The sequence below is a fragment of the Fopius arisanus genome, unplaced genomic scaffold (genome assembly GCF_000806365.1).
Source record: "Fopius arisanus strain USDA-PBARC FA_bdor unplaced genomic scaffold, ASM80636v1 scaffold00009, whole genome shotgun sequence".
Taxonomy (NCBI): domain Eukaryota; kingdom Metazoa; phylum Arthropoda; class Insecta; order Hymenoptera; family Braconidae; genus Fopius; species Fopius arisanus.
Genome location: NW_011887748.1, coordinates 1,466,408 through 1,491,766, shown reverse-complemented (window position 1 = coordinate 1,491,766; position 25,359 = coordinate 1,466,408). Strand labels below are relative to the sequence as shown.

Here is a 25,359-nt window from a genome sequence, read left to right as displayed (position 1 = left end):
GTGGGCTCCGAGGATGGGGGAGAGTTTCGTGGAAGGAATTCCACCGTTGAATTTCTCTTTTCTTCCTGGGGTGGGAGACGGTGGAAATAAAATTGGAGGAGAAAAAAAAGGGGCGAGTTGTTGACCTTGTCTGTTGATGCGGCTGCAGGAATGCTGTATTCATGGAGATTTTTTTTTCTCTCATTCCACTGGGAGTTTATAGTCGCTTCCATTGAATTATTGAGGATAGTTTGATGGAATCAATTTCAAGTTTCATGAATTGTTGAAACGCGTGCCGGGATCACTCCATTCATATTCTGGTGGATTTTGCGGGTTGGGTGAGTGGTAGTGAATGTCTGACAGTTATTGACTGCTACTGGTTACATATGTGTTGCGTATACTGGTTATGTACAGCTGTTGCCTTCTCAGATTGGCTGGAAGGGTATTTGCTGTGGTGGTGGACCAATCGTAACAGCTGATACAGTGGACGTGTATTTATTAATTGAATGAGGGGTGGATGCCTGACCCTCATTGGCTGTCGCCACTGGCAACCCGGAAAATCACCAGATCTGGTGAATATCCCTAAGACTTGTTACCGGTCGTTAACGTGGCAGTTAAACTAGCCTCAACATTGCAACGTCGATCGAATCATTATTCCCCAACTAATCAGTTATTAATAATTAGATAGAAATTACTGGGGTAATTAAAATGAAGTTGTTGTGTTTATTATTGTTCACGTGTTTTTTTTACGATGCAAGTGCATATTTTATTACCGTTGATGCACATGCAGAGGAGTGTTTCTTCGATAGGGTAGAGCAAGGAACAAAAATGGGTTTGTCATAACAATATTTATGCGCAGCAATTTTATTTCAGTGGATTAATTCGTGGATTGACTGTGTGAATTTTTAGGACTGACTTTTGAGATTGCTGAGGGTGGATTCTTGGACATTGATGTGAAGATCGTGGGTCCAGATGGAAAGGCTATTTATCAGGGCGAGCAAGAGGGCAATGGCAAGTACACGTTTGCTGCATACATGGCTGGCATTTACAATTACTGCTTCAGTAATCAGAAGAGCACGATGACACCGAAGGTCGTTATGTTCAATATGGATGTGACTGAACCACCCAAGGTCGGTCAGGATCACAAGCCTGAGGGTGACGAGGAGGAGGGCAGTCATGTCAAGCTTGATGATATGATCAAGGACTTGAGCACTAGTCTCTCTAGTGTGAAGAATGAACAGGAGTACATGCAGGTGAGTTTGAAATATTTTTTTAATATTTTTTTTTTTCGTGTGGGGGTTGAGTGGATTAATTTCGGTATTGACAATTTTTCAGGTACGAGACCGCAACCACAGAGCTATCAACGAGAGTACCAATTTCAGAGTTGTTCTGTGGTCTTTCTTCGAGGCAGTAGTATTGATTTCAATGACCGCCGGTCAAATATTTTATTTGAAGAGATTTTTCGAAGTGAGGAGAGTTGTGTGAATGCGGATTTTTTGTAGATTATTGTGCAAGCATCAAGTTTGGTTGATAAATTCTTTTTTAAGGTAAATATTTATATCAGGAGAGTCATTTATCTTTCACCTGTGACCTTTTTCGAAGCTGAAGACTCCAGGGAACTTGAAGAAAGAAAACAATTTTATATTAATAAAAATTTCGATTGATAAATTTATTTTCAACGCATATATCCGTATACATAACAAAAACAAAGAGTCTCAATATAATTTCACGTTTCTCTGCTACTGGAAGATTTAGACAGTCTTATAGTCAACTCCTTCATGCGCTCCTCCAGGAGATGCTGCACTCTTCTCTGATCATGCTGTATTAACGAGAAATCCAATAGAAAATAATGTGGTGAAATTTGAAATACGAAATGAAGTTTCACCTGTAAAATATAAACTCCCCTCTGCGTGAGGACGACTAATTCTTTCATCCCATCTCCAGTCAAGTCTAGATAACACATGGAGTGCACTGGAGCATCGAATTTTCGTTTATCCAACAGAATCCAAGAAGAATTGTGACTAGAGTATGAGAAAACAAAAATTTCTTGACTGTACGTCCCCAACAATATCTCATTGACACTATCCATATTAATATCAGCTACACAAGAGGATAAAGTGCAGTCCGACGTCTCCATCGAGGGGAGATTTATCTGGATCTTCATTCCAGTGCGCAAAACGTCCCTGGAATAAAAAATGAGTGTAAACAATTCAAAGGGAAAAATTCGATGAACTAATTTCGAGATTTCAATTAATATTTACATGAAAACTATTGCAGAATTAATTGCATTAACGACCAGAATATCGAGAGTAGGACTGTCCTCCTTTTCGCCATCCCCTTCTGTCTTGATAAAATCACACACCACGGAATTGTATCGAGAAAATATCTGAATACTCGATACCGGCCTGTCGTACCTCAGTACCCATTCTTTAATTATCCTCGAGCCCTCCACGTCCACCTGACTCACCTTGACAAGTCCGCATTCACAGGAAATGGCCGTTAATCTCCTAGATGTAACCAGATTAATTTAACCATCAAGATTATTAGGTAATAGACCTCATTGAAGCCAACGCACATCTTGTTACCGTGATAGTAATAAACACTAATTCCCAGAACCAGAGCCTGCAGATTAATTAATTCCGGGAAATACTTGTCGATTCGTGATTCCACGTAACCGTGTGTTTGCTTGTCCTCTCTAATCATGTGAATCTGATTGTCATTCCCAGATATGAGCCAAACGATCTTTAAAAAAAAATCTTCCCTCATTGTCTGAAAATTGTGATGCATAATTGATAATAATTACCTCTTCTCCGATTTCTTTATCACAAATGAGGGTGTGATAGAGGAGGTAGGGTGTGTAGGTGAGCTCCATGGAGAGACAATTCTGGGCGATCGTTTCAATTGATGTCTCTCCACTCTCACCATCACCAGCTGTTTCTGAATAAATATTGAGGTACCTCTCGACTGTTCCCTCTCCACTTGGTTTTATTATCGTGATACCGATGATGAACTCCTCGTCATGGGGTTGTTTATTAAATGCATCGATCGAGATTATCTCAGCTCCATCTGGCACAGGATAATTCCACGAATTTGTTATAATAAATAAAATAATTGTTTAAAAAGTTATTAATGTTATTGCATTAATACTTGGGATGTACGTGAAAAGCAACTCCTTGACGATGGGCCTCAGGATCTTGTCGTTACTCTGGTGATACTCGCAGGAATATATTCTACGTTTCAAGGAAGCCACGAGAATTCTGTTAACCCCACATGGTGAACACAATTTTGACATGGAGTAGACGTTGCCCTGAGAGGCGAGGGGAAACCAGTGAATATTTATTAACGAACCCAATTCACCTTTTTGGATTCGCGAACCCATTGTTGTTAGCTGGGTTTAACAATAAATGACGCCGACATTTTGTAAACAATATAGATCATCTGTTCACGTATTGGGGGATTATTTGGGGTTATTTGGGGATTTTCCCCTATAGAGGCGCTGCTGGGGAAAAATGAGCTCTTCAATGATTCTGTAATCCTGTTACAAACTTTCATTTAACTCGGATTTTAACGGAGTGAACTCCAATTCTCTCTAATTTTCTTCAATTCGTAACAGGATCACAGGAGAATAGAGGAGTTAAGTTGTCCATCCACCATTTGAATTCTTAAAGAGACGGTCGACAACATGACCGAAAGCATCGGGTAACTCCTCACATCTCCTGTGATCCTGTTACAAAACTTCGATTTGCTTGACATTTTGAGATGCATTGCAAGGGCATATCAATCGTAATAGGGGAAGAAGGCGAATAACTCCTCGGCTCTCCTATAATCCTGTTACAAAAGTTCCATTTGCTTGACATTTTCAAATGCATTCCAAGTGACTATCAATCATAATAGACGAGAAAGAAGAATACCTCCGTGGCTCTCATGTAATCCTGTTACAAAAGTTCCATTTGCTTGACATTTTCAGATGTTCTAAGGATCTATCAATAATACCATGGGTTAGGTCGAATAACTCCTCGGCCCTCCTGTGTTCCTCATCCGAAACTCCCGTTTGATTCAAATTTCAACGCATCGCGCCCCATTTTTTGTCGATTTTTTTCCAGCTTGTAACAGGAGAACATGAGAATGAAAGAGATATGATATTTTATCCCTAAATCGATAAATAGACAAAAACACATGATGTAAAAAGTATTCTTCTAAAAGTTTATTTAACAATAAGTACAATCTGACAAGTCGAGTAATAAAATGAACAAGTCAATCAGTGAAACTACGAAAAATATACAGTATCGTATTTACACGCAAGATAAAACTCCTCAACTATATAAAACGTCATGATCAGCATGTGGTTTGGAGCAATGTGCCCTGCGCTCGATGAAGGCCGCCATCCTGGAGGACGAAATAGTCGCCCCCTTGGCAATCTGTAAACAATAAAATTCTTTTGAAAACATCTGCAGGAGAAAATAAATAATAATGAAAAAATGACGGTACTCTAACCTTAAACCAGGGCGAGCTCAAGGAGGCCTCAGCACTACCTCTCTCCTCACCCCGGAGGATCAAAAGCCTTCCGAGAAGATCTTTAGCGTCATTGGAGATAAACTCAAAGTACTCATCGGGAAAGCAGTAATCGCATTTGAGTATATTAGCAGTTGTCTCTTCAACGGAATCGTCTAAAAACGGCGATAGCCCACTGAGAAGAACATAAATAAATACACCAGCAGCCCAGACATCTGTGTAACATCCAGTTGGCCTGCCAAGGACAAGCTCTGGTGCAGCAAATTCGAGATCAGCTGGTGGTACAACTTCGTCGACGGGCGTTCTGACAGCTTCACCGAGATCAATGAGCTTGACAACACCAGTGTCCTGATCAACCATTACATTCTCAGGTTTAACATCCAGATGAGATTTTGAACGCTGATGGAGCCATTGAAGTGCAGACAACAATTGATGAGCAAATTTACTAGCCATTGCCTCAGTGTAATCAGTCTTTTTGCTCAAGTAAGTGAATAAAGTTGGTCCTCTAACTAGCTCAAGGACAATTGTGTCGAGACCAGGTTGAGGGGCATTTTCAAATAATGCAAATGCACGAATAATGTTGGCATGATGAGTCGACGCCAAGAGATCGTATTCAGCTCGTGTCAGGGCTCTCGACTGTTTGTGCCTGAGTGTCTGCTTCAGGGCGACCTCTTGACCTGTACCACGATCACGAGCTCGTCTCACTAGGGCGTATCGACCTTTACCCAGTTCATCAAGCTCCAAATATCGACCTATAAATTGCTCGGCCTCCCAGTTAATGTTCTCATCGAGGGGAAGGGTCACCACGGGGGATGGAGAAGTGCCCACTGGATTTCTTCCGGTTTTGTCGATCACTCGAAACGAGTAAGAGGCACCTGCAAGGAGATCCAACAGCACTGGGGGATTCTTCACGTCGTCGAGTATTGCTATCCAAGTTGTTGAGGGTAGGGTTCGGTACTCAATCGTTCCTGTCTCTATGTCACGTTTCTCCCAGTCGACCTGGACCTTTGTCGTTCCAATTACACGAGCCCATGTAGCACTCGTTGAACCACCTGGGGATGACAAACGATTCATTTAATTCCTGAATATCTGCGTTATAAATTAAATTCACTCACCTGTAACACAGAGAGATATTTTTGCCGAGCAAGCTCCAGACTCCGAGCTGATGGTGCACTCGTAGACTCCAGCATCGTCGACCCGACATCTCACGATCTCCAGGTAGATGAGACCAGCGCCATGTCGGGTCTGATGTCTCTCATCGCTCCCTGTATTGATGACCTCGTCCCTGCCTTCTCTCCTCCAGGCAACACTTGCTCCCTCAGCGTTGGTTACCTCGAAGGAAAGCCTGGCGACTTCCCCCACGTTGACACGAACCGATGTAACACTCTGCACAAGAATCCTGGGGGGTTCAGTCCTCCTGTCGTGGCCCCTGACAGGACTTGACACCTGTCTGTCAGTCTCCGGCTTCCTCGGTCGAAAAGACCAGGCACGACTTATCGCTGAATTCGGTATGAGACTCGCTGGTATCCATAGCTCCTCCTTGGCATCCAGGGGTGACACCACCAGGCCTGGACCATCCAGGTGAGACACAACCAGCTCATCCCCGGCGTGGAGTTTACCCCAGTCCGCAGCCAGACGGACACGTGCCCCAGGTGCCACCTGATTATCGATAGCGTTTAATAATTCCTCTCAATGGGGTTTTGTTTATTTTAGAAGAGAGTTAGAGGAGGATGACAGCTCATGCTCACCCAGATGCACCTCTCAACTGTATCTCACCACCGATCACCATCACCAAACCATCAATATCCACCGAAATTATAAAAAATCTCATTGTCATTATTTATCTAGTTTTATTGGTACTAATCTAGACGCTATAATATCACTTATGTATTCACTATTGCTTCGGAAATAATCACACCTTTCGTTCTGTTCTGTCTTTGTACTTGGATTATTATTATTATTATTTATTGTCTTTATGTGATTTAAACTTGCTCTGGTTTTTTGCTTTTTAGTAAAAGTAGAATGTAGTCGCAATTACAGAAGGCAATGCAATAGAGAGCAGATAGCGACAGACATCAAGAGGAGGAGGAAGCAGAAGAGTCCCGAGGCTGGAAATGAATAATTAGTACCAGTGGTTTTTATGACTTATCGTGTCCCAGAAATATTAAATGCATGCACGGTAATTGAAATTTCGTTCATTCATTTATCGATTTTATCTCACCGGAATGGAGTTTGTACGGACTGGTGATCTTGCTCGCAGAGTATTTCTGAAGCCCTCGAGGAAGTTGAGTTTTGATTTGGTGGGTGATGGTGTACGAGATGAATCTGAATCCAGACCGCTTCCGGTCTGAGAGCGATGCACCAGCTGTCCTTTCTTGTGGCCCTTCTCCTTGGCTCTTGGTACAGTCAGGGTGGGTGTCACTGGTGCTGATCCACGTTTCGAAGACTCGGGTGTTGGTGAACGGCTGGATAGAGCAAGTGTCAGTGAAAAATTGGAAAAGAAGATTAATTGAAAACATTGAGACAGTAATGGTCACACAAAACGAGGAAATAATCACTAATTAATGGATTTAATTGGATACCTGGTGTAATCCTTAAACATCGAGACTTCTGGCAAGAGGCTTGGGGGTAACAATCGGTGGAGAGTTTAATTAATTAAACGATCGAGGATCGATGATTAGTCGGGGGGAGATTAGTGAGCAGGCGGTTAGTGATGGAGTCCATAGGTGCCCATAGTGATAAGAGAGGGGTTAATTGATAGGAATTACAGGACATTCAATAGTGCTGTTACAGAAAAGTTATTCATCAATTAATCATTTATTCTAAACAATGTTCCTTCCTCCGTCGCTTTGCGCTCATCAATTATTCTTTTGGTTATCATATCATTTGATTTTCCTTTCTCATTTCATCTCCTCAAGTATTAATACTTATTTATTTACATACACTGTTGCCTCATTCATCCCAGTGCGGTGAGTTACAAACGTTATTAAAATTACTATAAATATTTTATCGTACATTTTTCACTGCATTTTTGGGTTTATTTCGTCAGCTTTTGAAGTTATTGATACCCACACGCCCATTATCATGAAAATAATTGATAAATCAAGCTTCAACCCACCCACCCCCACCCGCTCGAGACAAGTTTAGGTAATTTTGCTGATCTTTCTTTAATGATTTCTCTTATCTAATGTATTAGACATTGCACATTGGACATTTGGAACGGATTAGCGAATATTATAGGCTCCGGGAGCATCAGCAAGTCGAATAAATATTATGAGTGAGTGAGTTTTGAATTACAAGAACAAGTTAAAGGTTTTTTTTTTTCATCATTTTTCGTACTTTTTCATCTTTATCATTTTGTTTCTCGTTAAAAGGCTTTTAAAGGCGTGGAAAGTAAGTTTGAGTTTAAGGTGGTTAATCAGGACGAGGAAAGATTTCTACGACTGTCCAACTACCATTTTTTTTGCTTTACGCATCTTCATATAAAATATACAAAAATATTGTTGGAACGAATATTCACAGGTTGTTCAAGTGAGTGGTTGGAGTGTCTCGTTTTTGTGTGAATAGTGTAGGTTATTTCGTGTTAATTATTAAATACCAGAAAAGGGGTTTAACGGTTTGTTTTGGTGGTTTCCGAGGGGAATCTTACAGTGGATCTTTGGTAAGTTCCTTTTGATAGGCGATTGGCGACTGTATTGCCTTGAGAAAATCCCGTTGTGTCTGGAGGATGGCGGTTATCGTGTCGAACCACTGCTGTCTACGTGGTGTATTCTCATCGGGTACTGGTGGTACTATGCACATAAATCCAAGACCCGGTTTTCGGGGGTCCGTTGAGCGTATTATAAATTTTTCCGGATCATCTGGAGAATCCTCGAGACTCATTTTGTTCACCTATTTCAAAATATCGATGATACATCACTCGATCAAATTAATTGATGGCGATAATCCAATTAATTTTATTTATCATTAATTGATTAATTGTCTTGGAAAATAAATAGTCATTTTTACCTGTATGTGAGCTTTGTATACATAGGCAGGACTGGTGAACTGTGTTTTCTTTCCAACAGCCTCGCTAAAAATAATATTCTGCTCAAACAGAAAAACTTGCCACTCACGTCCTCGAGCAGGTGGTCCTGACAGCTCCGACACTATGAGTGGCCCATGCAGCAAAAGCTTCCCCTGGGCTGTTATTTTCCCCTGCGATAACAATTTCCCCCACCGGAGTATTGTACAATTCAATCAAGAAAATCCCCTCGATGACTCGAGAATCAATTGTCAAAATGAACAATAAAGGGGAGAAAAATGAATAAAGGAAGAAAAAAAAATACTAACGTCAAAACCCTGAAGTCTCCCCACATCCATCATATCATTAGCTGCCTTGGGGATGATCTTCATGACGTAAACAGCCGCCCTGAAGCCCTCAATCTCCGACAATCTCTGTGTTTTCTCAGTCAATTCGAGTGCCTGCACCAGCAACAACTGATACTTCGTTATCCTCTGCACCGGTTTAATCAGTAGATCAGAGAGCTGAAGTCGTTGTCCAAGTTTTTGCCTCAATTCCTCAAAATATGTATCATTGTACTCGGAGACGATGTACTCAGACACGGGTTTATTCTGACAGTAAACGACATACATGTGCAACTTCCTCTCATACCTCTTGAAAAGAGGGCCAAGCTCCTCAGGACTATCGAGACAGCGTTCCAGGGCCTTGAGAAAAAAATCCCTGTGCCACTCATAGATAGCCTCAATATTACCAAATACCATTTTGTCTTTGCCACCCCTGAGATCCTCAGGAAGTGGAATATCACTGTCAGGGTCTCTCATGAGCGACATGTACCCCTCAACAATAGTCTTGAGATCATTAACATAATCTCTCTCAGTATCAACCAATTCTGTGATAACAAAATGCCTCTTGCCGATCGCAGCAGCTTCTGGATCAGACACCTCATCAGAGAGTCCAGTTGACCCAGAGTAACTGCCATCATCACCAGGTCTCACACCCCTCCCCATCAAGCTGTGTCTCTCCTGATTCCCCGTGTGTTGCTCCATCCTCTCCTTGACAAGCTGCTCAAGATCAGCAACGTCCGGTGCTTTTGCACCATCCAAACTCTTGATCGATCTCTCAGGTGTTATTTTACCAGGCAATTCATCAGGAATTGCTGATCCCGATTGACCATTACCCGTTGTCACAAGACTGGGCTTTGGCATTGGCTTCATCGGTGGTGGTAATTCAAAATCATCATCACCATCCTCACCACCATTCTGCTCGATATATTTATCGGTTGTCTCGCTATCATCGCACTCTACCTCTTCCTCATCCCCTTCCTCACCCTCAGACACCGTTCTACCCGATTTATCACCAGTTGGCAGCTTGAATCGCTTGTCAGAGCCTGTCTTCTTCAATGGTGGACGCTCTGATGACGAGGTCTTCTCGACTTTACCCTGACTGAGCTTGCGCAGTGGTGTTGGTAACCATTTCCGTCTGCATTAAGCACCCCAAAAATAATTAACTGTTAGTATTATTTAATGAACCCAGTGGAGATTGCTATGATGTCACTTACCCGCTGAAACCGCGCCTCTTATTTCCCGGTGAATTTGTACTGGTTGATCCATTACCCTCGGCACCGGTATCTGTGGATAATTAATCAGTTAATTAATCACCAGTGCATTGACACGCGTTATTCTCACGATTCGTAATACAAATGATTGAACACCTAGATTTTTCACCGCTAGCTTGTAATATTTAATTAAATTCAGGGCTGTTAATCCGTCTAGACACGTGTGATACATCTACGGAAGTATTAATAGGAGCCAATGAACGTGTGCCGTTTATTCACCAACTGGTATATGACCGTCGGTTTGAGTTTAGTTATGATCTAGCGACTCGTGTCCAGAAATTCTCGAAATAAACTATTTGTCGGTTTTACTGTTTTTATTTGTTTAAAAATTTTTTCTGTCACTTGATGAGTTTTATTGAATGGGACTCGTGACAATTTCAACCACCACTGGCCAATGATTGTTTTTCCTTGGTCTCGGTTGCTATTTGAGAGGCGGAAATAGTCATTTTTGGCTCTCGATTAGTCGAGAGAGGGGACACTCGTCTTGGTTCGATTCCAATTCTCTTCTTTTTTATTCCCGTTTTCTCTCACTCTCGTCGTATAGTTTATCGTCACGTATGTGCGACACCAGTTAAAGACTACTTTTGCCCCGCCATCAGACCGCCGGCTTTCTCGTTGATGCAGCCCTGACGTCAGATCTATAACGCACAATCCCCTTGTCTTTTTATTTTCATTTATTTTTAGACGATTTACCGATGATTTTCAAGTGTCGTGGGTTCGGACAACGCAAATTAATTATTACCCCTATTTTTTATTATCCCCTTTCCTCCCCCATCCGCTCCCACATTCACTCCCCTTTCCTCCCCCATCCACTCCCCCCTGCCGCCGAATTATTTCATGAATTTCAAATGCGCCATCTTGTCGGATATCGCAGTCGCAATTGAATTGAAACGAGAATAAAATACTTTGTCCTCGTAATTTAGTTAACTAGAGCGAAAAAAAATATAAAAATTGTAATCAATATTAACGAGTACCTGTCGCACGTGGCTCACCAGGTAGTTGTCACGAATTTGTACTCAGAATTAATGAAAAAAAAAATATATATGTGGACCCCTTGGGTAAACGGTGGCCTGTGGAGGCCAGTGGAAATCGATCGAACCCCTGAATACCGAAATTAAAATAAAAAACACACCCTAAACCGTGTTATTTAATATTGTTAAATTATCGTACTGTCTATCGATATATCTTGACGATGGAATGATGGCCTGCGTACTTGGATCGGCACCAGAAACTACAAACAAACTCTGTATCATAAACGATTCACTATCTCATCGATATTATCGTCGGTGAAATAATTATTCTCACGTTACCAATATTTTAGTCTCGACTCCCAACGGAAGATGATAACGACACGTCATTTCTGTCGGTGAGAAAAAATAAATAAAATGACAATGAGAATTTGCGTGATTGATAGACCCATTTTTGTTGTTGTCTCCCACATAATTTTTCTTTTTCGTTGGTATTTTCCCCGGACGCGCCTCCAGTGCGTGACCACGATATTCCCTCCGTCGGCATTCCCATTGTCCCAGGTACACCAATAATTTGAGATAATAATTAATATCCATCACCGGTGGACAATAAATTGACCCGAATCCCGGTGAATCTATGTAGAAGCGATTTGTCAAGCGATTTTCAATGCCATCGGTTCTAACTTTGCATTCCACCTCGTAAGGAGGTGCCAAGGTGTTCTCCATGTAGGGTGACACTCGATTAAGTCGTCGACAGGCGTTACCCATCGATTAATCTCGTTAAATAAAATGAACAACGATAAAAATCCAGAGGAAACGGTAACACAGAGAAAAATTAATTTAATTACATCCACGATCTCTCAAAGAATATTGAAAAAATAATAATAATCGAACCTCTCCGGGAAATTCCGAGCAGCGGAAGTGACCTAGTCCTCACAACGGTAATCAACCGCCTCCTGTCAGTCATCCTCATGTAACCAATAGCAATTTTAATAAATAAAATTGCTAAAAAGTGTCAACGCCAATTGTTAGGACAGAGTTTTTAGCGAGGTGCGCTCGAACGAGACTGACAAATACTCAGAGTTTTCCTGTCTGAAATTGAATGAGACCGAGTGGTGGTGAATGTCAGCTTATCTCCACACTCTCAAAGGAAGAAATAAAGTGTAAACCACGAAAATGTGTCTCGGTCGGTGTAAAATCATTTGGAATATCTCCCAGTATTATTAAAATGGGAAATGACGATGATTTAATGATTTTGTGACACGCAAAGATTTTTCCCGACAGTATCTGCTATTTTTCTCTCTTCAACTCGTCTTCGGTTGAATTTTCTCAAGTGAACCAGAGAGAAACAGGCGGAGTCTGCGAACTGGTCAAGGACACGCGCTGGTGCGTATTGATCGAGTGCGGACCTACGGCCTCATGTACTCCACTACATAAAATACCGCGTATGTACTATTTACTTGAATACATAATCAACGTGATTATGATTGTCTGTTCAATTAAGCTGTTGCACCGCAGTCTTTGGCGCACGTTTTACAAATTTTTTCTACATTTTGTCGTTAAGATTTAATGCACCTTGACAGAGTCTTTAAATCGGAGATTAAAGCCTTTTCGTTGGTTAATCGCGTGTTAGCCAGTGGCTAGTCCCCGACGTAGTGCTCATTACTTCAGGTTTATCACGATCAGATGAATTTATCATTGAACTGAATTTCTGTAGATTTATTTGAGCTTTCAGGATTTTTTAGGAATTTTTAGGAATTGAAATTCCATTGCAAAAAATAGTCTCAATGTCAATGAGATCAAGTGAGGATAAAGAGTCTAGTTTTATGCAGTGGAATGATAAATTTTCCTGGCCTCTCAAGCATGCACTTGTGATTCATTTTTGCCCCCTCTATTCCCTGAGAATTCATTCGACGTATAAACACTCATTCTTAGCATTCATTCGCGGGGAATAACATTAAACTTACCCGCATCCTCATTCGTGACTGACTGTTGAGCAATAGGAATTGTTGGTTGTGATGGTTGGCTTCCTGGTTTCCTGGACGGCGACGTTTTGCATGATGTTGTTGGTGGCTGTTTGAGGGCACTCGTTGGAACAAGACCCTCAGCTGGTGGATCGGACTGGCCTGGGCCCTGGGGAAGTCTCACCAGGGTCCAATCACCAGGTGTTGTCGTACTGGTACCACTTGAGCTGCCATTCTCCAGCACCTCCACCTGTTGTCCCTTGGTCACTGTCAATTCACGACTGCCAGGAGCTGCTGAATGATCAGCCACTACCCACGTCATCTCCACGACTCCAGTCTGCAATAAATCAAAATTATATAATTATTAAATCGAAAAATCAAAACGCCTCAGATGAGCGATAATATTATTGGATGGAAATTATTTAATTTATTTGTCTTGGATTGAAAATTAAAGATTATCGTTGACATCAATTAATCATTACCACCAGTAAGGAGAATATTATTGTGACTGATTTTATATTCTGGGAAATACATAACGCGTGACTCAAAATAGAAGATTTGAGGAAAAGTCGCGGTTTATGTTGAAGAGATCACGTGAACCGATCAGTGGATCGATGATTGTTAAAATACACGGGTTCTTTTGAATTTTCGGACCGACGGAGCGACTAATTCATTAGTCCTGCCTGAATTGACACGGATGTTGTCGAAAAATTTTGTAAATACGTATATCAAAGTGGAAATTCCAAGGAAAAATTACCATCGAGTGCGTACATCGGGAATAATCAAGTATTTCAATTATTCTTCGATCATTCTGTCTTGATGAGAATAAGGTGAGATATCTGCAATAATGAACGCGGTACGTTCAAGGACGGAAACTGCGCGGAAGCCTGATGACAGATAAAGCAATTCGATATCGTGGGTTGTTTTATTTTCAAACGAAAGAATAAATAAAGCGCAAGTTATTGTTAACACGTGTCTAACATTTAACCCCAATATTCAATAATCTAAATGCCAGATAATTGGGATAAATTATTGATGATAATATTGAATTATCGTGATTTAATAATTGCCCTGGGGCAATTAGTGGACATAAATCGACTAGCGATTTAATTGATTCGTCGCACGAGTGTCATCCCCTAGATTTTTTTTTTATTTCATCCCCTCAGGGTCTATTAATTCCACCGGCACCAGAGAGAATACGTGAAAACGAAAAGGGTTTGTCAATAATCGTTACATTATTCCTCCCCTCCCACTCTTCCTCATTCCCGGGAATTGAATTTGTCACGAGTTTTATCAAAGTTACACACGAGAGAACAAATCGCCTGCGGTCGCGGGCTAATGTCCCAGTATTCCTCATCCTGAGGTCAATTTCCACACACCCTACCCCAAACATATCCCAAAAATAGGTGTGACAGCCATTGAGAACTCAGTAAAAATAACAAAAAAAAAAAAAAATCACAGATACGCTATCAATGATTCTTATCACCGATGTGTCACAGAACAAATGTATCGACACTCGGAGCCAAAGAATAAATCGATCATTCGCATTTGCGCAAATCCCCTCGTCCCCTTCGGTATATTCTTCGCGGAATGAGAGAAAAAGTCTGATGGGAGAGAAATAGCCACAGGAATTTCACCGGTGGTAGAGAATTTTCGGTGGTTCAGTGGAGATGGGTGTGGGAGGTGTGAGAGGTGTGGGAATAACTTGGAAATAATCCGGGGAGCAAGTGGTGAAGGGAAAAATTGATGAAAGCGAGGATAAAGGAGGATTTAAAATGATTCTACCTGGGCCAGAGAGGGTTGTCGACGCAATTGTCGCGCCTGGAAAGATCCCGGGGTATCGATGGTATGTTGACGCGCCAGTGCAGGATGCGGTGGTGCTACCGAGCCCTGACGAAACCAAGGTAGTGATATCTTGCGTCTCGCCTTTTGGGCTATTGTCGCGGGTTTACCAGCTGGTGACGTCATCACTGCAGATATCACCGAGTGACAGATGAATGGGGATGACTAAAAGCCCCCGATTACACTGTTATCGAACAGCAGTATCACCTGGTTCACCTGGACACGCTAATTAACGCGAGATGACGACAGGTGCGTCGAGGTTGTGACCGACACCGAGGCGGTGGCTCCTCGATGATGATTCAACGTTAAAACGACAGCCATGATTCTTCTCAAATCTCACAGATACCACCCAGCACCCACCCACCCCCTCTCACCCACAAATTACTCTTGGTTTTTCTCCACCTGGAGGGGTAACTCCCGGTGATTCCCTCGTCGAGGAAAGAAAGAAAAAAGAATGAAGGGAAAATAAATGACAGGAAGAATCCAAGTCTTAATGATCTTATAACGAAAAAAAAAGATATTCCGTTGATGTTCAACGGAGTCCGGCCGACCCGAGAGTCGCGTCCGTACTGATTGGAACGTTCCTGGATTAAATGGTATATAGGAGTAACCGAAACGCCCGACGCTCGGTAGAGCTTTCCAACAGTTGGAGTGCGCCGGTTGAGGGTTGTAGGGTACATCCAGCCGATCAGGAGGGAAAAAGATAGATATGTCAGACCACCACTCCACCCTCTTAAACCAACCCTCCCTGGCCTCTCGGTTCTCCGAGGGTACCCATCCTCTATTCATCCAGCCTCCCAACTCTAAACCTTTTTTTTTTTTAAACCGAGGTGGGGGATAGAGGACAGGTGGAGGTGGCACTTTGCGCATTTACACATGCGCGGTGATAACGTTTTCCTTGATTTCCTTGATTTTCCTCAAGGCAATAATTGTATATGTTTTATATGTTTTCGATTGGTTTGTCTAATTTTTTTTTTCTCCTGTCGTTTGATGAATTATCGATTAATCGGAGGTGGGATTGATCGATGAGGGGATTTTATTTATTGAATTTTAATATGAAGATAGTACGAACCTTATCGGAGTCTGTGGTGTTGGTGGAGCCGAATGATGCGAGTGAATTTCTGTCTAGATTCTCAACACTGTCATCCAACGAAGCGCACTCCTCTAAATCTCTGCTCGATCTCTGGCTTGAGCTCTTTTTGGCTGGGCTCTTTGGCATACTGAGGCTGAAGTACGTCTCCTGTATGACTTCTCTGAGCCTCTTAACCCAGAGTTGTTTAGCCTCGAGTGAATTCGCCCTGAGGACAATTCTAGTGTCACTGGTTGGTGCACGTCCAGTCCAAACAGCAAATTTACACTCGTCACCCTCAATGTGCTCGGTAACACCGAGCTCAGATGTCATGAGGCGACTCTTGTAGAGGTATTTGGCTGCTTTGCCAGCCGAGTCCTTGACTTCTTTGCTGAAGAGTAGGTAAAGCTCGAAGAGAAAGACATGACGATCCTTGCCCTTTCGTATGAGTAGCTTGGGATCCCAGACGGTGAATGAGTCCTGGAGGACAACATCACCTAGAGTATCCAGACGCACATCGCAGCCCTCGAGTAGACTAAGGTGTAAGGCATCGTTAGCTTTTTTAGGCACATTGAGCATCACTTCAAGACCATCCTTTATCTCTCCCTGTCCCTCTTGACAGTGGGTCTGCAGGTCCTTCAGTAATAACTGATACTTGGTGATTCTTTGCACTGGTTTTATGAGGTATGCTGCTATTGGATGCTCAACCCGATGTTTCTTCTGCAAATCCTCGAACCATGGACTGCCATGATCGATCAATAATTGCTGGCTCTCGGGTTTATTTTTGCAATAAGTAACATACATATCGAATTTAACTGCCCACGTTACGAAACAGTGGCCAACGTCCTCAGGCATTGTCTCGTACTTCTCCAATTCACGTAAAAATGTGTCACTGTGAAACTGATATATCTCCTCCATATTGCTGAATATTATTGATTCCTTATTTTGCAGGCCAACTGGCACTTTTCCCTTTCCATTTCTCGTCTCCTCGAGAAAATAACGAATACAAGTTTCGAGATCCTTGACGTAAGTCCTCTCCGTCTGCAACAGCTCAGCCATAATGAATTCCTTGCGTCTAGCTGATCTTCTCTTCTCTTCGTTGAGCTCCTTCAGATCCTTGCCCTTTATCTTGTCCTCGAGGAGAGGATCGGAATTTCTGTCGATGGACAACTCCTTCTGGCCCTCGTCAGACTGAATCCCGAGATCGTCCTCGATCTGGCTCTTGTAGCAGTCCATCCGCATGCTGAATTCCTTGTATCTCTGATCAACTTCACCCACTGATTGTTTAATCTCCGATGCATGGGCATGTCCCTTCTCCATGAGATTATCAGCTAGTTGTATCAGTAATTTAACCCTCTCTCGCATCTCCTTAGCAGCACCCTTGAACTCATTGTGCTCTTGCAGCAACTGCTCATTCTCAATTCTATTTTTTCCAACATTGGTGTGACTAGCCAAGTAGGATTCCCCAGTCTCATGAATCCACTCAAGTGCCTGCTTAGCACTTCGCTCGTACAACACATACTGATGACACTGATCCAATCTCTTCTTCCTCTGCGTCCAGTACTCAAGTACCTTATTCTCCTTGCTCAATAACTCCTCGAGAATACTCTTGACTTTGTTCTCAGATCCAGCAGTGCCAGGCTGATAACTGTAAAACTGTAGACTACGATTTGTATACTTGAGGAATGTCTCGGCTGTTCTGCGAACGAGAGTGCACGCCTTCAAAAACGCCTCTTTCTGCTCCTGATGTTTACCAACAAGCGTTGGTACTTGTCCACCCTTGTCACCACCAGAGCACCAGTCCTCATCCCTCCTGTACTCCCTCTCCAAACTATCGAGCACAGATCTCACCTGTTCAGCTGTTTTATAAAAATTAATACTAGCTGTCACGAGTTTATGCCTCTCCTCAGCACACGTGACCAGTTGCTGCCACCGTTTTGTCACATCCTCAGCGACATCCCTGATGCTCTTTGGATCGTAATGATTGGCGCTCACAAGTGCGTCAGCTCTGTGCTTCACCTGGACAGCTGATGTGTGGGTTTTCTCGATGGCAACCTGAAATTGCTCGTGCTCAAGGCGCAATTGTTCGGCGTCGGTGAGATTTTCAGGTACTCTCAGGGATGCCAGGAGCATGGCTTCACCGTTTCTGATCCAATTAGCAACGTGTTGAGCGTCATTCTGCAGTTGAACCAGTTGAGCTGCTTGCTCCAGTCGAATTCTACGAATCTCGGCGAGATCCTCAGCGTCCATTTCCCTCTCGTTGAGAAATTCTAGGAGTACCTGGACACGAGCACTAGCTGTGTGCTGTCCATCCGCCATGATGCACACTCCAGCCTGCTCGAGAACCTGAGCGAGTTCCTGTCCCTGCTGAAGTACCTGATAAGCAATATTCTGCATGTGAGCGACACCATCGTTGTGAACACGCAGCAATTGCTCTGGGGATCCCTCCCTGGGTGCAGCTCTCAACTCCTGGGCCCACATCTCCAGCTGGCCACTCGTCTCCAGTGCATCTCTCTCGAATATCCTCAGACGAAGGCACAATTCCAGGCGCAGCTTTCGAGTCGCCCAGAGCTCCTCCAGCTCGTGACGAACCACTGCGAGTCGATCCAGTGCTGCCTCAACTGCACTCACTGAGCCTGTCGTGTCACCCTCTGGGCAGTCCTCACGCAGCTCCTCCAGGAGTACCTCACCCTCTTTTATCGTTTCTGAGCAGCCCTTGAGGCAACGACCTCGGTGCTGAGCGCACTTGTCTAGGAGGCCCTCAGCTGTCTCAAGATTCTCAGCCACTTCGTCCTGCTGGAGCTCCTGGCGTAACTCGTCCACCCACGAGCTCAAATTCTTCTCGTGATCGTAGAATGCCACTGCCAGGTCCAGCTTGCAACGACGCTGCTCCACTCGAGCTTTAAAACTCTCCACATGTGCCTGGAGCTCTCTAGCCACTGCGTATATCTCGTCTGGAGCGCATTCACCGGTTTGGGCTAATTCTTGAGCTGCTGTCAGAAGTTTTTCGGCGTTTGTGTACGTGTTCTGGGAAATGGAAACAATATTTCGAGGTGATAACAGACAAGAAACGGATTGATCTATTTAAGTCGTCAGCACCCTGATACAATTCTGAATAGACAGTGTCTATTCATTTAATAATTAAATTACAACTCAAGGTGACTTCCTGATCAATATCTCAATCCAACGGAAATAAACGTGGAGACGTATTCTGTCCGCCTCATCTGCACGCAAAGGGTTTCAATGGAAATAAATAGGTATTCAATTACCTGCGCAACATTTTCAAAGTGTTCGTGACTCTTCTGGTAAACCCTGGCCTTCTGCAAATTTCGTCCGACCCCAGTATTCTTTCGTATGAAAACTTCGCCATGATTTGTCAACCAATCCAGCACTTGCTTGACATCGTCTTGAAATAATCTGCACGCATAATTAAACAATTGTGACGAGACAAAAAATAATAATTGTGAGGAGAGATGAATGATGAGAACACAGAAGGCATTACGAATAATTAAAACCCATACCTCAAAGCCAACCGCTGGTGCAATTTAACTTTTCGGTTGAGCCAGCGGGCCTCGAGTGCTCGATGATGCCCTAAAATCTGATGTATGACAGCAAGCACGTGTGACGCACCCTCGCTGTAATCCGCAGCTGGATTTCCACTCATACCACCCCGATTATCCATTGTGTGCCCATCCTGCTGATTCTGACCGAATAGGCACACAATTCCAATCAATATAATTAATCAGTGAGATAAACAGTAGAGACGATAAATTACAGAAAAACGATGATATTTACATCCAATTACATTCAATTGTATCGATCGTCTACCATGCATTAATTGCGAGATTATATAAAAAAATTTCGAATAATCGAGTCTTTGGATTACCGATTAGGGTCATGCAGCGTGCAAACACAACTGAACGAAAAAAAAAAAGAGAAAAAAAAATATATACAATACAAATGAGGATAGACGTATGGACATACATGTTTTCTGTTGGAGTGGTCAATCCCCTGAGGTTGATTACAAACTTGAACAAGATGATCCAGTTGATAAAGAAGCTTCTTACTGGTACTGTGTACCTAAACATCGATACAAGCCAAAAAGCGTAAACGTGAGAATAACCTTCACCCGAATTAATCTGAATGAAGAATATATGAATGTTATAACGAATAATGTAACAACGAGAAATATCACCAGGTGAATTAACCCTGTAAAATAAATAATTGTTAATGTCTCCAAAAGTACCCAGACCCCCAAGCCAGTAGTACCTGCTAGAAAGAATTGGGGGAATATAAAAAAAAAAACAAAAAAAAAACCAAGATATCGTACATAATCGAGTCCTTCACTGGCACCGGTGACACTAGAGCTGTGACAGACCTGGAGCATCTTTCCCAGTCCGCTCAATAATGCTTGATAGGCGTTGTAAACCTGCCAAATATTTCGTCACTGAACTCTGTCTGACAGATCAATACATCGCACAACATTGCCAATAACATAAATTTATAGAAATATAGGATAGAGTGAAATTCAATGGAATTACCTCGGTGTACATTCTGCACATGAGATCGTAGAGGTCCTGATGCTTCTTGCTGTGTTGCTCGAGCATTTGTATATCATTCGGTAGATTTGACTCAAATGCCTGACTCCATCCATGCACACTGTCCACATACTGCTCGGCTTTGTGATGAAATTGGACACTGAGCTTGAGAACACTTGTTCTCTCCCTGAGTGCGGCATCAAACTCAAGCCATGCACGCTCGAGGCGGCTAGCAACGACCCGAATGTGAGCAGCTGCATAATGCTCCCTCAGTTGTTCAGCCATAGCACCAATTGTCTGGATATTCTTAGCATAAACACTTCTCGAGGTTGAATCAAAGTGTTTGTGCTGCTCTTGGAGCTCCTCAGCGAGCTGATAAGATCTGCCAATCTCCACGTAGTTCCCCAGGAAACCCTGACGACTGTGCCAAATCCAGTCGAACATTTTCTCGCAATCCTGCTCGAATAATCTCAACTGAAAGCACTGATCCAGCTTCTCGCGTTTAATGTGCCAGTGCTGCAGGAGTTTCTGCTGCATCGCGTCGAGGAGATCGACTCGACTGATCACCAATTGTGCTAGAGATCTGCCATCGGGATCAGCACCTCCAGATGCACCAGACTCGATGCTTCCACCCTCACTGGAGCTCGATGTCATGGAATTACTGTAACGCTGGAGGAGCCTCTGGCCCTCAGCTCTCATTCCCTCAACTGGCACCTCCATTATCTTCTTTCGAATCTTGTTGTGGAGCTCGAGACCGTGTCTTGCACCTGCCACATCGTCAGCAAAATCATTTCTCCCCAAGTCCTCCTGCAGCTCCTCGAGACGATCCAATAATTCAGTGGCTTGCCACGTAAAATGCTCAACTGCACATCTGGTTTTAATCCACTTGCCGTGATCATACTGCAGCGATCCATCCAAGTCCACCGTCAACTGCGATGGATCGATCACCTTTGACAGAGCCTCCAGGCTTATTGTATTTATCTGAAATGCATCGAGAGGTATTGGATGATTAAAGGCCATTCAGGCGCGCCTGCACTAGTTATTTTCAGATTGAAAGTTTCAGGGAATACATTGTGGAAAAAATAACATCCCCAAGTTGAGCTTTGGAATATTTTTCAGTGCAGGGTATGATGGTGGGTTAAAAATGTGGAGATGTGCTTTTTTTTTTCTCTCCTCTCCGTGGTATAGGCACATTGTTGGATGCAATTGTGTAGAATAGAGTACTTGTGCCAAAGTAGGACAGTGTCGACTTGCGCCAAGTATCTTCTATTCACTGATACACAAACACAGGAGCACGTATCTGCATTCAAGCTGGGCTATTCCCTATTGATTGCTCCCATTTAGAAAAAAAAGAAAATGTTATAGAACAAGAACTACAAACAACTTACCTCGAAGTTGCACTTTTTTGGTATTGACAGTGATATTCTCTGTTTCTGCCAGAAATTCTCTGGTTTGATGATGAATGCAACGTAGATGGAACGGTGAAAGTGCTCCTGAAGGACCTTCAGTATCTGATGAACAGAATCACACGTGGCACCACGCATATCAATAATCACAGTGAATCTCAGACTTCGTGTCTCGTCATTGGGTACTGCAAGCAGATATTGAAGTAATTTGCAGTAATCCTCAGATTTAGCTCGTTCACGTCTAGCTGTCGTTGGAAATATCAGTACAGGTCCACCACGACGATCACGACCACCAGGCAAAATAGCCAGACGTTCCTCCAGCAGTGGCTGGAGCTCCTTGGCGCCAGTCCCATCCATTTCAATTTACCTCTAAACAATCAAACTAACTGCAACCATAAATATCATAAAATCAATTCCAAATCGTTAATTACTTCCAACTACTAACTCAAACAGTCGGTGCATTGTTGGGATATCGCATGCCCTCATCTTGCAAATCAATCTCTGACCGTGAAAAGAGGGAGAGAAGAGGGAAAAAAAAAAGAGGAACGAGAAGCTGAGGTATATAACGTCGAGGCCACGCTTTAGTGGCTCTCACACACACGTCAAATTGGAGTAAACGAAAGTGGTGATGAGGAAAAAAAAAAAGATGGGAATTCCTTTCTTTACTGGGCCTCTGGGAAGTGTTTGAAGGACAATTGATAAATTGTCAAAATTGCCCCTCCCCCACGCGTCAATCCATCGGCGATACCCCACATACACCAGACTCTTGCCATTTACTTTGGGCTGGGGGGGTATACATAATATACATTGGTAAAATGTAACTGCGTGGGACGAGTAATCAAACCGGCTTACCTCAATTACACCCTCGATTGATATCGTAATAATCTCATGTTTCAATTTTAATCGGTCTAAGAGTACTTGTATAACGCTGTACACTGCACATATTGTTTGGACCATTGGACGAGCCAAAAGTCATTGGTGTAAACCGTGAATATTTTCTTCTGCCATCTTTTCTCTTGTGAGGGCTCAATGGTACTGTTAGCCAATGGCCCCTTAACCACCCGCTTTAGTTACGCCCCGTGTGAATGCAACGCAAAGTACATCCTTGGAAAATAAGAGATCTCTTTTACCGGGCTGAGGTACTCCCCAAACATTAAAAAATCCCTAAATTCAATTAAAAATAATAAATCAAATAATTATATTTATTAATAATGCCCCAATCATGGAGTGAAATTGGAATTGGCGACTCCTGGAGGAGGCGTTTCCGTGGATTCGTCATTTCTGCATTTCATGTGAATTTCTATTTTTCATTCTTCACTATTTTAGTTTCACTTTCTCACATTCTCTCTGATTCACTCATCCTCATACACAAATCATTTTGCGAGCCGGTGCAAATCGCGAATTCTTCACCTGTCAATTCAGTTTAATAAATTTTATTTGTTGTTGTTTATGAGGGAAAATGACGAGTTCTGTCAGTACCAATCCGTCGACACTTTTACCTCTTGGTGAGTTTGAATATGTGGAATTGTTGGGAATTCTTGAGAGTTAACCTGGAAATTGTGGATTGTGTTTATGTTGGGTTTTCAGAGCTCGTTGATAAGTGCATCGGGTCGAGGATTCATATTATCATGAAGAATGATAAGGAGATCGTCGGGACTTTGCTGGGATTTGATGATTTTGTGAATATGCTCCTGGAAGACGTCACCGAGAGTGAAGCCACCCCCGAGGGCAGAAGGGTTACAAAACTAGATCAGATTCTACTAAATGGAAATAATATAACAATGGTAATTCGTCTTTTATTCAATTTTTAATAATTCAATAAAAACTGTAATCCTTTTCGGCTCAAGGATGAGTTTCAATTAATTAATGTCTCTTGTTCCAGCTGGTTCCTGGTGGGGACATGCCGGATACGTAAGCCATCGAGAATTCCATTATTTAAGGCTCGAGTAAGAAAACACGTGAGGCGATAATGAATCCATTATTATTGTACCAAAATTGATAACCTTGGCCTTTTCAATTATATTATTTTTCAAGTACTTAACATTGCGTTCAGACGATCAATTGTAACTCCCAGTGAGGGACGACGTTTAGGTAATTGTGACCACAGCTCTCGGTACAGATTTTTGTAGTCACCCTTGCACTCGTCGTCGAGATTCTCGTCAGTGGGGCGAGATCCTTTTCCAGTTAGGTAGAGAATTGTGTGCGGATGGTAAAGGGAGAAGGGAGATTCTCGGGACAGCAGCTGCCAGGCGAGAATTCCCAGGGAATAAATGTCTGAACTGGGGCTGGGGGGATTACCTTTCGTTATTTCTGGAGCTAGATATCCTGGAGTTCCCTGAGAAATTATTATCTTGCCTCATTACTTCAGGATTCGGTAAAAAATTTGACGAAATAAAACATTTCGAATTTTATATTTCCCTCAATTATCGATTTATCTCGAAAACTACAGGCTTCAGAGGAAAATGCCAAAGAACTTTTTCGTGGGCAACTAAATTCCCTACAAAAATGCTCACTTGGTGTTTTCTCGTAAATCCAGCAGTTTTGGGACATTGGGGCAGTTTTATCGCGTGCGATACTCACTCGTAACATTGCCAATGGATATTCCTCGCCGATAACGACAGAATTACCAAAATCCGCTAGTTTCGGTTGTCCATCCGCAGCAATCAATACATTTTTTGGCTTAACATCCGCATGAACAATACCTGCACTGTGACAAAACTCAAGGGCACGCGATACAGCGAGCCAAGTATTGATTCTCTCAGTTCTATCGAGTGCTGTCTCATCCAATTTATCCTGCAGTGATGTGCCACACAACTCCATGGTCACCAACGACCAGATCCCTCCCTCCTCAACCCCAAACACTCGAACAATATTAGAGTGAGCTAAAGAGGCTGCATTTCTCTCTGCCCTCACAGTTTGATCCGAATTTCTCCTGCGCTTGACAATTTTAGCCGCCACTTCACTCCCTGTTAAAATAAAATTCAAGCCAATCTTGTGAATTCTCACAATCCCCTCAGGATTTTCAATTCACCTTTGTAAGAAGCTCTGTAAACCGTGCCAAATGCTCCACAACCGATGATGCTATTCTCCTCGACCTTCGGTGGTCCATTCTCAACGATTCTCAATCGATTCGGAGTATCGATACTCAATAAACACCTGGCTTTTCCCTTTGGTGGAGTTTTAGGGCTCAATGTCTGTCTGAATTAATTTATCTATGAGATCAGAATATTAAATAAAGTATTCAAGTCTCACCTGACACTGAGAAAATTCTTGGACGGCTTCGGAGATAAAATTCGTTGTGTAACTGTTGAAACAACGATCCTCGGGGAAGAGGCCATTATGACAGAACTATATTCACGTTTATTTCGCAATTACTCATTACCTCAGCGATAATAAGAAATTCTGTATTTCTGTTCGATCCCACTTACATTTCAAATTCATTTGATCACAACAGAAAATGCGA

The 25,359-nt window shown here is 42.7% G+C and overlaps 5 protein-coding genes across 12 annotated transcripts; 2 read left to right on the top strand and 3 right to left on the bottom strand.

Moving 5' to 3' along the window:
- Positions 1–557: 557 nt before the first annotated feature.
- Positions 558–1,535, top strand: LOC105274121 (transmembrane emp24 domain-containing protein 2). Its single transcript, XM_011316995.1, has 3 exons — positions 558–811; positions 889–1,232; positions 1,315–1,535. The coding sequence occupies exons 1-3, from the start codon at positions 688–690 to the stop codon at positions 1,462–1,464; spliced, it is 618 nt and encodes a 205-aa protein (XP_011315297.1). The 5' UTR covers positions 558–687; the 3' UTR covers positions 1,465–1,535.
- Positions 1,536–1,645: 110 nt separating this feature from the next.
- Positions 1,646–3,446, bottom strand: LOC105274120 (kaptin). The gene is made up of 6 exons (XM_011316994.1): positions 3,127–3,446; positions 2,783–3,045; positions 2,555–2,721; positions 2,241–2,486; positions 1,865–2,162; positions 1,646–1,798 (listed from the first exon to the last, which is right to left on the bottom strand). Exons 1-6 carry the CDS (start codon positions 3,356–3,358, stop codon positions 1,706–1,708), a joined length of 1,299 nt encoding a protein of 432 aa, XP_011315296.1. The 5' UTR covers positions 3,359–3,446; the 3' UTR covers positions 1,646–1,705.
- A 715-nt stretch (positions 3,447–4,161) lies between these two features.
- On the bottom strand, positions 4,162–22,930 carry trio (trio Rho guanine nucleotide exchange factor). 7 transcript variants are annotated; one of them, XM_011316974.1, is made up of 17 exons: positions 22,749–22,926; positions 21,879–22,282; positions 20,494–21,471; positions 20,283–20,381; positions 19,937–20,032; positions 19,474–19,655; positions 19,222–19,369; positions 15,956–18,979; positions 13,045–13,378; positions 10,053–10,122; positions 8,824–9,973; positions 8,500–8,688; positions 8,141–8,382; positions 6,713–6,956; positions 5,607–6,150; positions 4,474–5,543; positions 4,162–4,397 (listed from the first exon to the last, which is right to left on the bottom strand). In XM_011316974.1, exons 2-17 carry the CDS (start codon positions 22,251–22,253, stop codon positions 4,293–4,295), a joined length of 8,850 nt encoding a protein of 2,949 aa, XP_011315276.1. In that variant the 5' UTR covers positions 22,254–22,282; positions 22,749–22,926; the 3' UTR covers positions 4,162–4,292. The 7 variants fall into 7 exon arrangements, 6 of the variants coding, with proteins under 6 accessions (XP_011315276.1, XP_011315277.1, XP_011315279.1 ...); XM_011316975.1 differs by having other exon boundaries at positions 21,879–22,278; XM_011316977.1 differs by lacking the exon at positions 19,937–20,032 and having other exon boundaries at positions 22,749–22,925.
- LOC105274117 (U6 snRNA-associated Sm-like protein LSm5) lies at positions 7,014–23,937 on the top strand. Of its 2 annotated transcripts, none has more exons than XM_011316981.1 (4): positions 7,014–7,768; positions 23,351–23,401; positions 23,484–23,680; positions 23,779–23,937. In XM_011316981.1, exons 1-4 carry the CDS (start codon positions 7,765–7,767, stop codon positions 23,809–23,811), a joined length of 285 nt encoding a protein of 94 aa, XP_011315283.1. In that variant the 5' UTR covers positions 7,014–7,764; the 3' UTR covers positions 23,812–23,937. The 2 variants fall into 2 exon arrangements, with proteins under 2 accessions (XP_011315283.1, XP_011315284.1); XM_011316982.1 differs by lacking the exon at positions 7,014–7,768 and adding an exon at positions 22,949–23,035.
- LOC105274118 (serine/threonine-protein kinase mos) lies at positions 23,887–25,286 on the bottom strand. The gene is made up of 4 exons (XM_011316983.1): positions 25,149–25,286; positions 24,928–25,094; positions 24,477–24,862; positions 23,887–24,231 (listed from the first exon to the last, which is right to left on the bottom strand). The coding sequence occupies exons 1-4, from the start codon at positions 25,232–25,234 to the stop codon at positions 23,926–23,928; spliced, it is 945 nt and encodes a 314-aa protein (XP_011315285.1). The 5' UTR covers positions 25,235–25,286; the 3' UTR covers positions 23,887–23,925.
- Between the last annotated feature and the right edge of the window lie 73 nt (positions 25,287–25,359).